This window comes from Pyxicephalus adspersus, chromosome 7 (assembly GCF_032062135.1).
Source record: "Pyxicephalus adspersus chromosome 7, UCB_Pads_2.0, whole genome shotgun sequence".
Lineage (NCBI taxonomy): Eukaryota > Metazoa > Chordata > Amphibia > Anura > Pyxicephalidae > Pyxicephalus > Pyxicephalus adspersus.
Window position 1 is genome coordinate 7,245,162 of NC_092864.1, and position 18,167 is coordinate 7,263,328.

Here is an 18,167-nt window from a genome sequence, read left to right on the forward strand (position 1 = left end):
AAAAAAAAAAAAAAAAAAAATCAGTACCAAAATATTGCGTACCTATAAAGTTTAGCTGCCAATTAAAGGGCGCCCCGACCAACCTGGTGCTAAGCCGCCACCTATAGATGACGATGTCACAAGCGACACAACGAGCTGCCCTGACTTCTTTACAGGTTCTACCCACAAAATACTCCTCTGAAGGTGATAGGTCCACTTGAACCTGATTTTTTACATTATCAATACAATAGATTCTTCAGCCCTGACCAATCACAGGCGAGAGCTGGCAATTCTTCTTTACCCCGCAATAAAGCTCAACTCCAGGCAATAAAAAAAAAAAAATAGAAAATAAATTCATCACTTTTTTTAATGAAAGTACCTGGGACTTGCAGTCTCTATACCGGGAGAGGCGGCACAAACAGCCAATCAGATAAGCAGTATTTCAAGGAATATGCTCAAAGGAGAAGAATCATTGGTCTGCTGCTTCTCCAACTGTCCAATCAAAGGCTGGGGGAGGGACAAGACCTGTTAGTGTTACCGAACTGATGCAGAGTCTCAGACTCTCCATAAATCTCAGTACAGAATGGACAGAAATACAAACCCTGCTCCCATGTGTATTTGAGCTCAGTGGGTTTGCCTGGAGTTCAACTTTAAAGGAAACCTGTCAGAACACAAATATGTAAACTGCCATTGTTGGCTTGCTCTAAGCCATTATTTCCCTCCCTGATCCTGGCTGCAGGACCACAGTAAAGGAAAACTCCAGTTTCCATCAATCTTCGGTGAACCATGTGGCTCCTATAAAAAAGCAGTTTGTCTGTGAACAGAATTTTTACAAACCTATGAACTGCTGTCCGCCTGGACAGGTCAATGGCTATCAGACAGAGCCTGCAACCAAATGACAGGCATTGCAATAATATGGCATCCCCGGTTTACTGCAGAGTAGACCTATGGGAAGCTCCAAACAAAGAAGGAGAGGTGTTAGTGTATTATTTTGCTGCAAGTCCTTCCCTTAGCCCTATCTACAGAAGAAAGGCAGGAAAGCACCCATAATATCTCTTCCATATCATATCCTTGCTATGTACAAAGCTGTGCAGGAGGACACAGAAACTGGAGTTTTACTTACAAGTGACTCTTCACAAAAAAATGGTTTCTCGTTCATTAACGACAATGGTGCTGTGTTACGTGGCCAGTTTAAAAGCAAACGGTGCTTATCAGAGTCTATCCTGAAGAAGCCAAAAAATTACACATTAACAGAAAAAACAAAACCAAGCTTTGTGTTCGGTCAAAGAGAACCAGTCACAAGTGAGCTTATGTGAGAAGCTAAACATTCAATGATGACGGTTTACCAATGAAATGAACCTTTCTTTGTGTGGGGCAAGAGGTCACAGCTGAAGCATACAGGGGTTCCCGAGTCAGCTGGTGGACCAAAGAGAGCGTCCCAGCTCCTGAGCATGCATAACCGTATCAAATAGCGGAGAACTGTAGTTTTCACAATTCTATTAAATTAAAGGCTGTGTGGTTATTTCATGATGGTATGCACAAGCTGGGAGACTGACAGCTGAAGGGGGGCTTCAGTTCACCTATTACCCCTGACCCACAAACTGAGGAGTCAGTGTTCCACAAAACAGGGCAGATGTAAACTATTTATAAGCAAGCTTGCATTAGTCCGATCATGACCGGTTCTCTTGGAGTTCACTGGCTACAAGGGTTGGAACTAAACCAGTATTCCTCAACCATTTTAACATTAGAGAACCTTTGAAGTACCTTTCAGTTCTTAGGAAACCCCTTGCTTTATTATATCCACAGCTACATTAGCCTGGTGGTCAGTAGGAAGATTGCTGGCCATTGGGAACAATGTCACCCTTACAGGTTGCCACAAAGATCACTTAATCTGACCTGTGAGGTACAAAGGAACCCCTAGCAACCTCTGGAGGAACCCTGGCTGAAAAAAAAGCCAGTCCAGACCAAAAACAGAACAAGCACTCAGGAACATTGTGGTTATGGTGAGCTCTCTATAGGGTGTAGTGTACCAATTGGCAGACCTGGAATGAACTTGTTAGGATGAAGATTATAGTGTGTGTTTGTGTGCCCGGTGTCACTGAACTGTAGTGTTTTGCTTAAATCTTATGGTAATCACATCAGGAAAGTGGGGCGGGAATGGGTCTGCAGTGGGCTTACGTACTCTCTGGTCTAGCCATGTTAGTGTGTCAATATTCATAAAACAAGACTGTATTTGTGTCTGGGAAGGCAAAGCAGCAGGATGGGAGTTAGATCCAGCTACCAATTTGTCTGTTACTCAGTCTGACCCCCAAATTATACAAAGGAATACTGGTTGTTTACAGCACGTGCACGAGAAGCAGCATTGGCATCGCTCATGTCCTCCGAGCTGGCGCCCCCCGGTTGCAGCTGCTGCAGGCGGACTGCAGCTTCCTCCTGATCTTCAACGGGTGACAGTCCCTCCTCGTGCTGAACTATCGGTGGCTCCGGAGGAGGTCGGCTGATCACGGTATCTTCAGGAGGAGAGGTACTGGGCGGGTACCAGGGTGGCTGCAGGTTCCCCTCTGCACTATGATGGCGCGATAAAGGGTGGGGAGGCAGTGGGGGAGGATTACGGCTGCTGGCTGCCTCTGCAATGGGGAAAAGAAGAAAGAAAATATGAGACACAGCAATGAGCTTTATAGACATTCCTAATTTCCTATCTAGCTGACATTTGAATATAAAACCCATCTGAAATCCTATGATAATTACAAGAGGTATGGAAAAAAAAAAAAAAAACACAGATAAGGGCATGAAAAGTGCACACTAGAATAAAGTAACTAGCACAGAAAAAGTAAAAATAGCATTATGGGAAGGCATGCTGCACACACGTGCAATAATTGTTGGTGGAAAGGAACTTTCACGATCCTTTCCAACGACAAAAGACTGCACTATGCATGAACGACTGTACATACAGCACTTTTCTGCTCTATGGAGAGGGGAGGGGGGAGAACCAAGGTTGCGCTCTCCCCCCCTTTACTTTTATTACGATCGTTCATCGTTCGTGGACCCACCAAGACGGTCGGATGGACGAAGAGCACTGTACACACGCCAGATTCTCGTCCGATATCAGCCCGATATTAATCTGACGCGTGTACATAGACTAAGACTGCATTGTTTATTGAGATACTACCTTCAATAAGGTGACAACACTTCTCCCTTTACAGTGAAATCACTGCAATGTTGTCATCCTTTGCAGCTGTTTATATGACATGTGTAGTGAACATATAATGTAGTAGAGGATTACTGTTTATTATATAACACCATCTTCACAACTAGCAATTGGTCACCTCTAGCCTGACCACAGTGCAAATTACATGAAGTATTCATAAGGCATTTAGTCTCAGCAAGGGCCCCTTTTATATTAGTGAAAGGCCTGCTGAATCTTGTATTCCCTGCTCTTTAATATATAGGAGGGGACAGCTCTGCAAGTTTTACAACAAGAAAACAGGTCATTAAAGCTGACCTACGGGAAAAGCAAATGTTGTCTAAATACAAGAGCTATGTGTGGTCTTACATGACCCCTAGTGTGCTTTGTGTATTTCCAGATCTGTAAAATAATCCAGCATGAAACTTGAGCTTCCTGTAATAAAGACTGGTCACTGCAGCTCTTGTTCTATGTGCAGGGTGACTGGTCCTGCATGTGTCCCCCTCCCGCAGGTGAGTCTGCTGGGTCCCTCCCACAGCTCTGCATGTGCAGCACAGCAAGGGTGTCACAACTACTTTTACAAAGCCATATCTGGGTTTAACAACAAAGGCATTTGGTGCACACAAAACAGATTTATAGCCTGCATTTTACGGATAAATGTTTCAATTAGTATTATTGTGCTCAGAGTTCAGCTTTTACAACTGCTAAGAAGGCTGTAGGTCCTACAAGCAGATATGTGGGACAAACCACAAAAATAAAAATGTGGACTATAGATGAATGTTTTCAATTAGTAAAAGAACAACTCAATTGAAAGTTTCCTCTTTTTTATATCTTGCTGCTGTCCCTCAATTTTTTTTTTCAGATCCTAGATTGTAAGCTCTTCTGGGCTCCTGTGTCACTGTCTCTATCTGTCTGTCAACTCCTTTTTAATGTACAGCGCTGCCTAATATGTTGGCACTATAAAAAATACTGTTTATTAATAATATTAATAATAATATGGTGTAGACACAGGAGACAGCATAGGTTTGTCGCATGAATACAAACATCTCTCAAATAACAGTAGCCAGTGCAGAACGGATATTGAAAGATTTTAAATATGCAGCTCATGTGACAAGAAATTAGCAAAAAATTATACTTCTTCTGCTGGGGCTCAAACCTTGAAACGGTTTATATATAACGATATTATATTTGCCTGCCTATTGGCATACCCCTTTAGATACTCATATGAGCAATGGCCCACCACCTGCCCTTAAGAATAAGAGACAAAGCCACCTAATACCCTTATGATCGCCTTCTCTACCACCACCCCCAACTTCACACGTTGCACTTTACACAAGGTCCACTAAGCACCCCCTTTCTACCATTTTACTCTATGATTGCTTCATAATAGTCAACTGGACTTCCATGTTTCAGAAAGAGACATCAGCATTATTTCAGGCCAAATCATGAGGGATGCTGAGAAGTCCAAATTTTTGACACTATAGCACAACAAAAATTTGGGCTACGTGGCACTCCCTGAAGCCAACGTCGCCCTCAACTAAGAGGTACAGGTGCAAAATGGGGATAAGGTAGCATAGTGATAAAATCATTTTCCCACAGGCACTTTTTGACTACTAAGTTGATATTCAGCCTTAGCACCAAGGTTTCTATTACTTGAGTAGGGACTGGGTATGTAGGAAGGAAAGCAGAACTTCTAAAACCCAGACTCCTATAGAACAGAAATACAGAGGGTATAGAGAGTTTAAAGGTTCCCCCTTCAATTGGTGATTGGTAATGATAACAAAGCTGGGTGGGAAGAAGCTGTAGGTGGGTGATGGCCCCTGTATTGTGACCCAAACCTTCAGTAACCACTCAAAAACACCAAAATGTGCCAGGTGGTGCGCCCAGCTAAAAGGGCCTGGAGAAAACACTGCATGTATTGAAATAAAACTGCTGGTTGCTGGTTGAGCAACCTTTAGATTGTACTAGTCCAGTACACATGTTGTAGAATGGTACCAAGTCCTGATGAATGGGGCTCTTCTGGACCCCAAAACATGTTGATTTGAATGAGTCTATTTAAATCTGGACTTCATATGTTTAGCTTTTGGTGTATTCCTCCTTGCACACCCACCTTGGCCACCACTCCTGGGGGAGCTGCTTAGGAAGAATCATTCCTTATACGCTGCTTAAGACCCGAAGAACATTCAACATTTAATATGCTGTTAACTTTGTAACTTTTTCCCTTTACATTTGGTCTGTGTATCTTTTAGGAAGATTCACTCTCTGTTTGTCCCGGTGACCACTGTTACAGAGATTTAGAACATTGCCAACATCTAGGTCGCCTGAACAAATAGAGAGAAAAATCTTCCAATGAGGAACCCGGTTCCCTTGCTTGGGACAAAACTTCTACTTCCTTATGTGCCTACAGAATAGAAAGTCAAAGTAATCGCCTAATGGGACACAAATAAAGTTTAAAACATTTCTAATTCTGTTCTCAATAAAATATAAAAAAGTATATTATAGTTACATATTTATATATACATACATACATACAACATAAACTGGGTAGGAAGAAATTGTAGGCGGATGGCAGCCCCGGTATTGTGACCCAACTCTTCAGTAACCACCCAAAAACAGCCGGGTTATAGGGCTGGGGGGGAACACTGATGTTATATATAAATATCTACTTTCAGATATCCGAGATAGGCTATAAATTTACTGTACACGTACACAGCTACAGGGTTTTGTCATTATATAATGTTGTATACACTGAGGAGAAGGGGGACCACATGGGTAACAGTAACATGGAGCAGCCACCACCATATCTGAAATAGCCTGTGAGCTGCGGAGGAAGCCCAAGACAAAATAAAGCTACAAATAGGGTCAAATGTAAATCTGTCATAATATTTGTTATAACTTAAAGCTGAACTAAGATGTCCTTTGCTTAAAATGCAGGACTGTATAGCAGGGCCATATTCCTGGCCGAGCCAGGTCACAGAATAAGAGGAAATCTGCAGGAATAAAAAATGGGTAAGTATATCACCTCTTGCAGCATTCACTAGGAAAAAGAAGCAGTTAACCTTTGCACTGTGTAGGGGGACCACTGCTTGGGTAAATGATTTCCCTCCAGCAGGTGGGCTTTAAGACTAAATACTCTGGTGAACAATATCTAACGCGGTGGTGTTCTACAAAGATGGAAAGCCTGATGTTGGTGAGAAGTGTGACCCTTTAGTTACAGAACTACAAGTCCAAGCATACCTTATCAGAGCATGTTGGGATCTGCAGTTTGATTATGTGCACTAAATAAATATTATAAACTCACAATGCCCGGCTTCGGCACAGGTTTCCACCCCCTGAACTCTGAACTTCCTGGGAGGGGTTGTGGGAAGGGACACAAATGGGGCATGAATGGTTGTAGTCAGCACTTACATACAGTCATTCGCTCCAATGGAGATGGGGTTTGATGGTGAGTCTGGGATGCGGTGAGGGACCTCACATACGGTCGTTCTACTGTCAGCCCTGTCTCGGCCTGCAAAGAACAGACGGTGCCCAATCAGAGAAAAGGATGGAGTGGAGGGCAGGATGGGGTGGGAAGGTAAGAGTAATGCATGTGAAGGGGAGGAGGAGAAAAAAAAACTTAAAGACATCTCCTCTGCTGAGCACATGTGACTTCCTCTGTGACGACCATCTTGTCCAGAAAATTCAGACCTATCACTACGGACTTGACATCTTATCTGCTCAACAGAACCAAACGACAAGAACAAATACCAGCAAACAAATTCTGCATGATGTTATTATTAAACCTGTCACAATCATAGTTACATATTTAGTCAGGTTGAAAAAAGTCCATCAAATTCAACCACTAGGGAAAAAAACATATCACTGATAAAAACCCTATAAAACATATATGACCCAGAGGAAGGCAAAAAAAACCCTGGTACAAGTTGTTCCAAGAGGGGGAAAAAAAAACCTTCCTGATTCCATGAGGCAATCAAATAAAGCTTTACTATTTAAAAAGAGCACCCTGCCTTTATTAAGATCAAAAAACTTGTGACCTTCTAGGATCAATGCGATCAATAAAAAAAGATGAGATGTGGGCTGTGCCAAAGCATTCTCAGCGTGTCACGGTGAAGATCAGCCGATGCTAAACTGCCCAAGGATTTTCAATGCAGCTTGTTAAACTCTATGACCTAATGTCTCCTGCTAACTTAAAGTGAATCTGTGGCAAGGCCAAGAACAGTAAGATCCACCTAACAGTAAATCTGCAATTAAGCCCAATTCCTGAAAGGACTGCAAAAATGACCGGAGAGGGATAGCTTAGTAACCATTGGTAGGGAACACATGGTAGGTTTATTCATTGCCAGGAGGGTGCAGAGTTGTCGTAGTCACTGCTGGGAAAAGAAGTATTGCTAAAAGCATTACTTCAACTTTGAGAATGCTATACAATTCCTATGGCTGGGGAGGAAATTGGGCTTGTAAAATGCTTGTTAAGAATATATAAGCCATGCCACAGAATTCACTTCCTGCTAAGCAGCTGACCCTTATATTAAAAAAGCACTAACATGTTTGTTGCTGGTAATATGAAGAGTCCTTACCATGCAATCTCTGCGAAGATACCACATAGCTAATGAGGGTGACATCACTTGAGCCCCCGGACTCCAGAGGTATCGGGTGTACACGAAAGTGCTCGAGCATGTCGAAAATGGTCTGAAACCAAAGGTGCTGAACTCGACACTGTCCATCCTCGTTTAGGGAAAGGCGCAGGTGCTGTGGAAGGACATACAAAAGTGAAAATTAAGTAAAGGTGTAATGAGAAAAGACAAAGCTGGCACAATAGAGAAAAAGCTGCTGACCTTGGCTTTGCCCTGGAAGTTGAACGTCAGCACGTACTCTCCTCTTCGGGTCTCGCTCTGCCGCACCAAGAAGACACCGTGGCTGTTGGTGCCTCCTGCAAGCACAAGCTGGGCTGCTTTGAGTCGCGACAGCGTACCATGGAACCACTGGTACTCCGACAATGGGTGCTCCCCATCTCCAGGGTCCTGATCTCCTTGGCATAGGAATGAAGCTAAAAAATTTAAAAAGAGAAAAAAAAAAGAAAAAAAAGGTAAAGATAAATTTAAATTAAAAAAAGACTTCAGGTCAACAATCTAGATTACAAGAATACAATTTCCACCGTAAACCTAAATCTGTAGAGGTTCACTTAACATAACTAATAAATGTGACCTCAGGTTTTCATTTTGCATTACTTGCTACTTTTTTAAAGCTTTCAGAGAGTCTACATTTACAATTAACCCACTAGAAGACTCCCAGCAGTCCCATTTCCAGCTGAACAACCAAAATCTGGTGTACACACCTGCAGTGTCAGGGGTATCGGGGAAAGGGGCTCCCATAAGGTTTTGAGGTCTCTCCCCTTCATCAATGGGCGCTCGAGGAGGCAGCTCTGGTGGGAGAAGCTCCATAGAGTCAAAATGTGAGGCGGTCATGGAAACCGAAGTGGGCGAGATGCTTGCAGAGGGCCGATCAGAAAGGCCACCATAGGCTCCTACTGGTGGAATAAAGGAAAGATAAATTCATGCTGCTTCAAATCCATTACAGCCATTCTCATGGTTTACACGTTATAAAAGTAAACCTATGGTTTTCACATTCAGATTCGCTCAAACTCCCTACGCCCGGCAACATATACCTTAACTATGTGCCCTTTTTATCAGCAAGAGCCAAAATGTAATACCTAGTTAAGAGGAGTTTGTTGGGTCCATCAATAGGTGACACTTCAGTTAAATTTGCTTAGCTGACAAAGGCGTAGTGCAAACAAACATGTGTGGACCCTCCCATCTCTAACTCATCCTGCATATTTTTACTTTACCTTCAAAAAGCAGACCATACTCACCTAAGTCTTCCCTTGGCAACAATTCCCCATTACCACAGGGTACAGGTAATCCAGAACAACTGATGTGCCCACGAAGTGCCTCAGATTCCCCTTCTAACAGAACACGTATATAATATGATTATGTGAACATGTCAATGTGGAAGCTAGAATACAGCTTCCACTGGAGGTCATGTGATATATACCATGAACACAGCCGCTTTTACCTTGGCAGAGCTGCTCGTTGCTCTCCGTGGGTATCAGAGGTAGATCCCGGCTGGGCATACTTTCCGAATGGTTTATATTAATAGGTTCTGTGATGTCCGTACGTTCCCTGATAAAACACAGGACACTATTATCACGGGACGAAAAAGAGGATATTAAAGAAAAAAAAAAATAAAGATTAGCAAAACAAAAAAAAAAAAACTTTTTTAAATCACTTTACTAGCACAAGATTAAGTATGACTTACCTAGACATCATGCAGTCCTGTATGTCAGACAGCCAGGATCTCATCTGCAAGGGGTCCACTGACTCCAGGATGTACTCTGAGGAATTCTCTGTCTGGAGATCAGGAAAAAAAAAAACATCAATTCTCAATACCAACAAAACATAAATTAGTCAAGGAGCTTATTTTGTTGTAATGTTGCAAATCTATTTGACTAGAAAATGCTAAAATGGAATTCCTTTCATACACGGTGGTTTACAGGTTAGCAGGTTCTCTCTGTGTCTGTGTGGGTTTCCTCCGGGTAATTCGGTCTGCTCCCACATTCTAAAAACATGCAGTTAGGTTAATTGGCTCCCCCCAAAAACTGACCTTAGACGGTATGGCGGGACATTAGATTGAAGGAAAGCTAGTGACAAGGACGATGGACTTGTACAGCACTGCGTAATATGTCGGCACTATATAAATAATGAGTAATAATAATAATTCCTTTCCTATCAGATTAAAATATTTAGAGAAAGTGGCATTGTTCCACTACAGTTCCTTGCCTTCAACACAAACGTGTTTTCCTTGTCTGGCATCTCCAATGGCGTTGTGGTCCGTACATCAGCAATAGACGAGCATGGGATGCTGACCCGCGGCTTTGTGGCCTAAAACACAAATGCAGTGCAATAAAGTCAAATCAAAAGGAGCAAATGGTGACATATAGAAGACACTAAAACCATGTTAATACCACTTTAAAAAAAAAAAAAAAAATCTTTGAAAGGAGAACAAGTAGGTGGCTTCTTCACCCCGGACAAAGCTCAGCAAGTCATGGGGGTCCGTCTCCGCCTCTAAAAGTAAGCCATAAGGGTGTCCTTTAGGTCCACACTTTAAAGGAGGTAAAATACTTCTTGACTGGCTGTCACCTGACCTGAAGCTTCAATAGTTGTCAGAGTTAAGCCAGAACAAGAATGCCAAAAACAGCCTCTTCCTTTCCTGTACTGCATACTTGAAGTGGTTTATTTCCCCCCTCTTTTGCTGATTTTGTTATGCCTCACCTTGGGAGGAATGTAGAACTCCAATATATACCCATCACTCTCGGTTTTGCGTAGCAGAAGCCGGCACTTTTGCCATCTAGCCCGGCTGCTGGCGTTGACTTCTTCCGCCACCACGAAATTCAAAGCCCCATCCCGCCGTATGTCCCTCAGCTCTGGCCTTGGGGCTGGAGGTCTACTTAGCCGTAGCTTCTCGAACCTGTGTGTCCATCGCTCTCCTCCTGACCTGCCAGCTGAGGAATTGCAGTTGCTGTTGGCCCCTGTCTCGTCAGTGGGGGATTCTGCCGAGCTTCTCCACTGCAAAATCCCCCTGACGCTACCCCGTACACTGCGACTCACGTTGCGCAGTGAGAAGCGTTTTTTCAGACGTGGTTTGGCCGAGGTCGAAGAGGTGGAGACGTCCTCCGAGCTGTGGGACTGACTGCTAGACAGACCGGAGGTAATCCCGGAGGAGTCCTGGCGAGGCTGAGTTTCCACTGGGGATGCCAGGGAGGAGTCACTGCACGTCTCCGACAGGTCCCTGGTGGAAGTCTGAGCACCGGTGAACGGAGCAATGCTGCAGCGGGTGGGTGAAGGGCCATCCGGGACCTGCGTCTTATTCACTTCTGTCTCAAAATGCTCCACGAAATGCTCAGCAAACCGCCTTGAGAAACTGCTTTCTGCCCCCGGCGTGGCGTACTGTGGATTCTCGCTCAGGAAGACCCGGAACCGTCGGGCGAAGTCAAGAGCAGCAGCATGGGCGTGAATCTCACAGAACTCCTTCCAGTTCGGAGATGGAGAGGAGGAGGGTCCCTCTGGGGGCAAACTACCATTCATTGTGGGGGCTCCAGCTGGATCAGCTGCTAAAGAGAAAAGCAGAAACGACATCATTAGAGAAAAATCAAAAAGGGCAAAATAGAAAAATCATTTTTATTTAAACTGCTTTTTTAATTCTGAAACTCGAATTATCATTTGGTATTGCAGGCTCTTTCTGGTTTTCCAGACAAAGGCCAAGGACAGAGAGCAACATAAACACTTCTGATATCATCTGCTCAGCATTCCCAGCAGCCCTTACATTCCTCCCACTGCTTTAGTCTGTGCTGTTTTCCAACAGGAAGGAAGAATGGGATTACATGTGATGCAACCTGGTAAAAGGTACCAGCTATTTCCTCCAGGGTGACAGAACCATTCCAGTGTTCTCCCCGGCCCCTTTTAGTCGCGCACACCCACAGGCACTTTTCAGTAACCACCCGGCTGTTTTTGGGTGCTTACTGAAAAGTTGGGTCACAATACAGGGGCTGCCACCCAGCTACAGCTACTTCCCACCCACCTTAAAAAAGTTCCAGGGTTGAATATTGCCATTCAAGTGCCTATATATATTATATATATATATATATATATATATATATATATATAATATATATACGATCTTAGAGGCTTAGAGGCCTGCATCACCAAGCTTTTAAATGAAACCTCATACACATCTCCAGGAATGCAAAACTTGCTTGAAGCAGATCAGAAAGGGGAAAACTGCAGGCCTAATGCACCTGTCCATGAACTTTAAATGCATCGCGCACTGCTGTTAAACTTAGGCCATGTACACACGTTCAATAATTGTAGTTGGAAAGGATCTTTCACAATCCTTTCCAACGACAAAAGACTGGAGAAGCTCTGTACATACAGCACCATTCTGCTGTATGGAGAGGGGAGAACGACAAAGCGGCATGCCGCTGCGCTCTTCCCGCCTCTTGTATTACAATCGTTTGTTGATCCACCAAGACAGATCCATGAGCCCTGTACACACACCAGATTGTCGTCCGATACAAGCCCTGAGGTGATTATCAGACAAGAATCATCTGACGTGTGTACATAGCCAATGACACACTCAAATTCTATTGTCAGAGAACATTATACAGAGGAATGGGGAGGATGATTCTTTCTTTAATATCATTTAGGCACTTAAACCATCACAGGTAAAGTTTTTATTATATTTCAATGATTTGCAATTATTATATGTATTGCCATGGGTTTAAAACTTCCAGGTATTTATAACCTCTCAAAGATCTAACTACTTTGCCTACAAAAAAAACATTGTCAGTACTTCTTTTTGAAATATGCACATTTGCAATATGCTGCAAGTACATAAAATATACCGGGCCGATCTGCAAGAAAATCATTGTGAATTTAAGTCTCACTATTAAGATTTCCTGATCAGATTGGCCATTATTGCAGAAATAGACAGGCGATGTCCTTTCTGTAAAAAGTTCTCCAACTGCCGGATTACTCCGGGCCCCTGGTAATAAAGGCTAAACTGCTCATGCTTGTGTGGGGTTCATATTTGCTCCCATCTTCTTACTTACCTTCCATTCTCTCCAAAATGGGCGATCCCTGGCAAGCTGGGGATGGGTGAAGTCTGGTATTTAAAAGGGGCTAGCCAGCATTCCCCGGCTTTCTCTGCCCATGCCAGGAATGACTGAACTTCTGCAAGTCTATGCAGGAGTTATGTCATCTGGGCCCAGCTAACAAAAATGGCTTAAAAACAAAAGGAGGAATTATTATTACACAGTATTTTTTTATAGTGCCAACATATTACACAGCACTGTACAAAGTCTATAGTCATGTCACTAACTGTCCTTCAAAGGAGCAAACAATCTAATGTCCCTACCATAGTCATATGTCTTTACCACAGTCTATGGTCAATTTGGCGTGAAGCCAATTAACTTAACTGCATGTTTTTGGGATGTGGAAGGAAACCGGAGCACCTGGAGGAAACCCACACAAACACAGGGAGAACCTACAAACTTCATGCAGATAATGTCCTGGTCGGAATTAGAACCTGGGACCTTGCAAGTGAAGAAAGAAGAAGATGGCAGTGCCCTGCGAGGAAGCAGGGACAGGTGAGTAATGCAGGGGTTTAGGTCCGCTTTCACTTCCTGCTTGGGCTGCAAACAAAATGCCTGCAATACACTGAAATTGGAATGGAGGGTTGTGGAGATGGGGAAGGATTTTGCAATCCAATATAAAAAACCTGGACAGGGTCAACAACACTGTGCAGGGTTTCAGTGCAACAGAATCCACATTATCAGCTCTGGAAGTCAGGACCTCTCGGAGTTTCTGGTAGATTAACGGGCAATTGCAGCATGCAGATAAACATAAAATGTGAATGTATTGCAGGGACTTCCAGAATACGTTTTCTCTTTAATAAGACGACAGATTCCCTTTAGAGCCAGCAGATCATTTCTACTTAGTAAAGTCATACACATGAGTCACCGGTTAATCTGACATTAACTGATGTTAATCCCAGTGTACAGCAATACTACTAATATCGATGTGCCTTTTGTAAACAGCGGTTTCACTTTCAGCACAAAGCCTAACCGGCCAGTCACATAAATGCCCCATTAATGGCTAATTACCCAGGAAAACTAGCAGCTTGTCATTACAAGATCCTCCCATAATGCTGGAGTACAGAATTCAATGTTATCTGCCCAAGGGATGATATTACCCGAGCACCAATGTTCAGATTGTTCTGCAAGTGGGCTAGTAAAACTATATTGTGTAACTGAGTGTTATTACACAACGCATGCAACACACAGAGAGATTACAAGTTATATTTAGAATAAGGAAAGAATATGGATGAAGCCATTACTTTGCTCTTTTTACAAAAAAGCAAACAGCCTGGCTGCTGGGCTGATTTGGTGTCTTCAGAATATTCTTGGTTTCCGACATACAAGTCAGAAAGACCATGAATTCTGCCTTCAGTTTGACTTTTTCTGCCCCAAGCCAGGGACTGAAATCAATGACAGGATTTCTTATACTTATAGGGATAAAGCTGTCATTGCTTAGCCATCTCCGAAAATGCTGATTGACTGGTTGTTTGTGGCTTTAAAGCAAAAGTTAGTTTCTATGTTTAAGAATCCAGGATCAGGCAGGTCATTATTGCAGAAAAGGACAGGCAATGACCCTTCTGCAATAATCCCTTCTCCCTGCCTGATCGCTCTGGGTATCTGGCAAAAAAGCTGAGCTGTGCATGCACAATGTCAGCCAGGATACTCGGCATTCCCGGCTTCCTCTATGCGCAGCAGGAATGAAGGAACTCTGTTGCATCTGCATGGGTGTAACTGGTCCAAGCAACGAAGATGGCAAGAAGGGGGTGAAGATGGAGGTGCCCTGAGAGAAAACGGGGACAGGTGGGTAATGAAGATTTTCTTCCTCTTTAATAATGAATACAGTGTTCTCCCCGGCCCCTTTTAGCTGGGTCCACAACCCGGCACTTCTCAGTAACCACCTGGCTACTTTTGGGTGGTTACTGAAGAGTTGGGTCACAATACAGGGGCTGCCATCCGCCTATAATTTCTTCACACCCTGTTTACAAAAAATTCTGGGTTGAACGTTGGGATAGTTCAAGCAAATAAAAATTCATCATTCCTCATCTCTATGCTTGTTCTAGGTCAGTGTCTGAAACCAAAGCATCAAAGACAGCCAGGGCTTTGCATTTTCACAGGGCGAGGCCTCCATACAAACAAACTATACACGACACCAAATAAAGAAACACAACAGAAAAATGGCCAAGTGAAACTCCAGCTGTATTTTTGCCATGGAATGTATGGGGAAGGGTTGGAATCTGTCAGTGGGGTTTGTTTTAACTGACTCCAGTTACTGATGGAGAGGTAAAAGGAAAAATATTCCCCAAAAACAGGGCAAAAAAAAAAAAAAGGTGTCATGCAATTTAATACGCAACAGCAGTGACTCAACTGATTTCTAAAGAGTTGGTGCCCTGATTACCAAATATGTGTCAGCTAAAAAAAAAATAAATGCAGCGTCAGTGTGCAATGTGAATATTCAACACTAAGAAATCTATTTATAAACCAGTGAATCTGACATTCACATTCACCAAAATATTCCTTAGTGGAGAAACTTCCAGGTCTATGTATTCCAATGGCAGTAGTTGGTACTCCACCAGGGAATGTTTTAGTGAATGTTAGAAAAGAATGAGTGTCAAGATGGAAAAGGTATTAGGGCCAAGGTATTGAAAATTGCAAAATTATTGATACACGATGGCCAGCGTTCTCCCGGGATTCTGTGGCAATGCCGATTGGCTTTTTTAAAAAAAAAAAAAAAAAAAGGGGTGCAACACCAACCCCTTTATTCTCAATTGCCTAATGGGAGTGCAAAGCTTCCCGGGATAACTACGTCACGCATTCCGGGAGGCTCTTGGCTGCTTCTTTCTGCACATGCCCGAACACCTCGGCCACACGCAGAATGAGCCCTATCGTCAAAAGGGGAAAAAAAAGCCGATCTCAATCATGCGCAGTGAAGACTGGCAAGTTTTTTTCTCTAATTACATCATCCGACCTCGCGCCTGGGTCGGGTGACATAGAAAGAAGAACCTGAAAGAAAAGGAGAAGATGGCGCCTGGGGAGCCGGCCCACAGAAAGATACCGGGACTATGCAGGACCCGATAAAAGGACCCTCCGGCCTGACTGACAGCACTGCAGGATTGAAGGTAAGTGTATTTGAGTTTACTTCCTCTTTAAACTGTATTTATAAGGCGCCAACATATTATGCTGCACAGTGCAAGATCAGTGACATAGGAAGAAGAGAAAGCCGGGCCAAAGACGGATAGTGAGATGACGCGGGACCCAAACGAAGAAACCTCCCGATGGATAGACTGATCTGTGGGATTAAAGATAAGTGTGATTTTTTTATTTTGAGTTTATTTCCGCTTTAATGAAGCCTTAAAACGGAACTTTCACTCAAAAAAATAATTCACTTTCCTTTATTTGTTAAAAGTCCACAAACAGCACCCAGCCAGTCCCACGCTGTTTCAGCTTCCCTCTTCTTTCTGGGGCTCTCTATTCCATCCAACGCCACATTTTCCTCCAAAAGTAAATGTGTAAGTGTGAAATTGAGTACTTTTTTTTTGTTATAGGAATATATATTTTTTGTTACCAGCCCACAGCCTCCTAGGATACTTGCGTCACATATCCCAGGAGGCTGGGGCCCCTTTAATCAGAAAAAATTTAAAAAGTGGTGATCGACCCCGAAAAAAAAACAAAAAACACATTTTTCCATGATATAAAAGCAATAGCCATCTTTTTCCAAAACATGAGAAAAGTGATGATGGGTCTGCTTTAATACTGTTGGGAGTTTTTTGTTACAGTGTGTGAATATATATAAAACATATGTGTAGAATATGTAAATGTCCACAATAATCCAAAAATAAAAAAAAGACAAATTACACAACTATAAATACCTCTTGGGATCCCTTTCACCTCTGCCCATCCTGTCCCGGGTCCTCTATGCACAGGGCCCCCGGGATGTGGCCCTTGGCTGTGTGTGATTCTTCTGGGTTGTGGCCCCAGCCTTTCAGCTTGACCGTTCACAGGGTGAAGTTTGGGGCACGTCCAGCCAGATTTAGGGTTTAGGGGTGGTTTGGGAGCATCTGGTTATTTAAGGACCGAGGGAAGAGAAAGAAGAGACTATGGGATGAGTGGCTGGGGTCAGCTGTGCAGAGGGAGGGTCCTTTGTACTGGGCCCCCGGTGTTTTTTCCAGGAACAAGGCCCAACCCTATAATGTGCTTCCCTAAAACAGTACCAGGAGGCTTCTCCTCCCAATAACAGCACCCTGTGTGATGGGAGGGCCCTGGGTAGACCAATGACAACAACTGAGACTGGTCAGCTCCCAGGTGGGGCCCCCTGTAACAGTACCACAAGAATATGAGGTTAAGGAGAAAATTTGGGAAACAGACAGGTGGGGTTCCAAAAAAGGGGCCCCTGTGACAGTGATGGGAGGGCTCCTGCAACAGGACCCTGTGACAGTGATGGGAGGGCTCCTACAATGGGGCCCTGTGACAGTGATGAGTGGGCTCCTACAATAGGGCCCCTGTGACAGTGATGAGTGGGCTCCTACAATAGAGCCCCTGTGACAGTGATGGGTGGGCTCCTACAATAGGGCCCTTAGTGACAGGGATGGGAGGGCTCTTACAATGGGGCCCCTGTGAAAGTGGTAGGTGGGCTCCTGCAATAAGCCCCTGTGACAGGGATGGGTAGGCTCCTGAAATAGGGCCCCTGTGACAGGGATGGGTGGGCTCCTGCAATAGGGCCCCTGTGACAGTAATAGGTGGGCTCCTATGAAGGGGTCCCTGTGACAGTAATATAAAGGCTCCTAAATGGGGCCTCACGTGAAGTGTGGGCCCCTGAGTATGCCCCAGACAGATGGTTTGGCTACCGTTAGGGGCCCCCAGGGGTGTCTAGGTGCTACCTAAGTCTCCCAGTACCAGTGATGCTTGGCCCCTGTTAGGGCCCCCCAGTGACACAAATGGCCTCCAGTAATGCAGGCCCACTTCTCCTCAGCTCGTAGCTCCGACTCCACAACGAGCTCAGTACAATCATATAAGGGGCCCGCCCTCTGCCGCTCCTCGGTGCCTCTTGTTGACTGACTCGGTCCAGTCGCGTCCCTGGGGCTGCGGCCTCAACACTAGCACGCGTGCGCAGTCTACGTGACGTCACCGTGATCACCATCGAGGAAGCATGTAAACAAAGCAAGAGCGTCTCACGCATACCGTAGAGGAGAGAAACATTAAAACAGAGCGACCTAAAGCGACCGCGGGGTGGACCTTACTGTGCGCGGTAGCGCCACCGCCTCACAGCGGCCGATGTGTGACCTGCACCTATTATGGTGAGCACACTACAGCCATTCACAG

At 44.2% G+C, this 18,167-nt stretch overlaps 1 protein-coding gene across 5 annotated transcripts; it reads right to left on the reverse strand.

Annotated features, from left to right (window-relative positions):
- Positions 1 to 6: 6 nt before the first annotated feature.
- SH2B1 (SH2B adaptor protein 1) lies at positions 7 to 17,963 on the reverse strand. Of its 5 annotated transcripts, XM_072417337.1 has the most exons (10): positions 16,718 to 17,963; positions 10,489 to 11,327; positions 9,997 to 10,098; positions 9,476 to 9,567; positions 9,233 to 9,339; positions 8,496 to 8,687; positions 7,996 to 8,207; positions 7,738 to 7,909; positions 6,572 to 6,671; positions 2,437 to 2,606 (listed from the first exon to the last, which is right to left on the reverse strand). In XM_072417337.1, the coding sequence occupies exons 2-10, from the start codon at positions 11,299 to 11,301 to the stop codon at positions 2,588 to 2,590; spliced, it is 1,809 nt and encodes a 602-aa protein (XP_072273438.1). In that variant the 5' UTR covers positions 11,302 to 11,327; positions 16,718 to 17,963; the 3' UTR covers positions 2,437 to 2,587. The 5 variants fall into 5 exon arrangements, with proteins under 5 accessions (XP_072273436.1, XP_072273437.1, XP_072273434.1 ...); XM_072417335.1 differs by lacking the exon at positions 6,572 to 6,671 and having other exon boundaries at positions 7 to 2,606; positions 10,489 to 11,324; XM_072417336.1 differs by lacking the exon at positions 6,572 to 6,671 and having other exon boundaries at positions 7 to 2,606; positions 8,496 to 8,684.
- Positions 17,964 to 18,167: the final 204 nt, after the last annotated feature.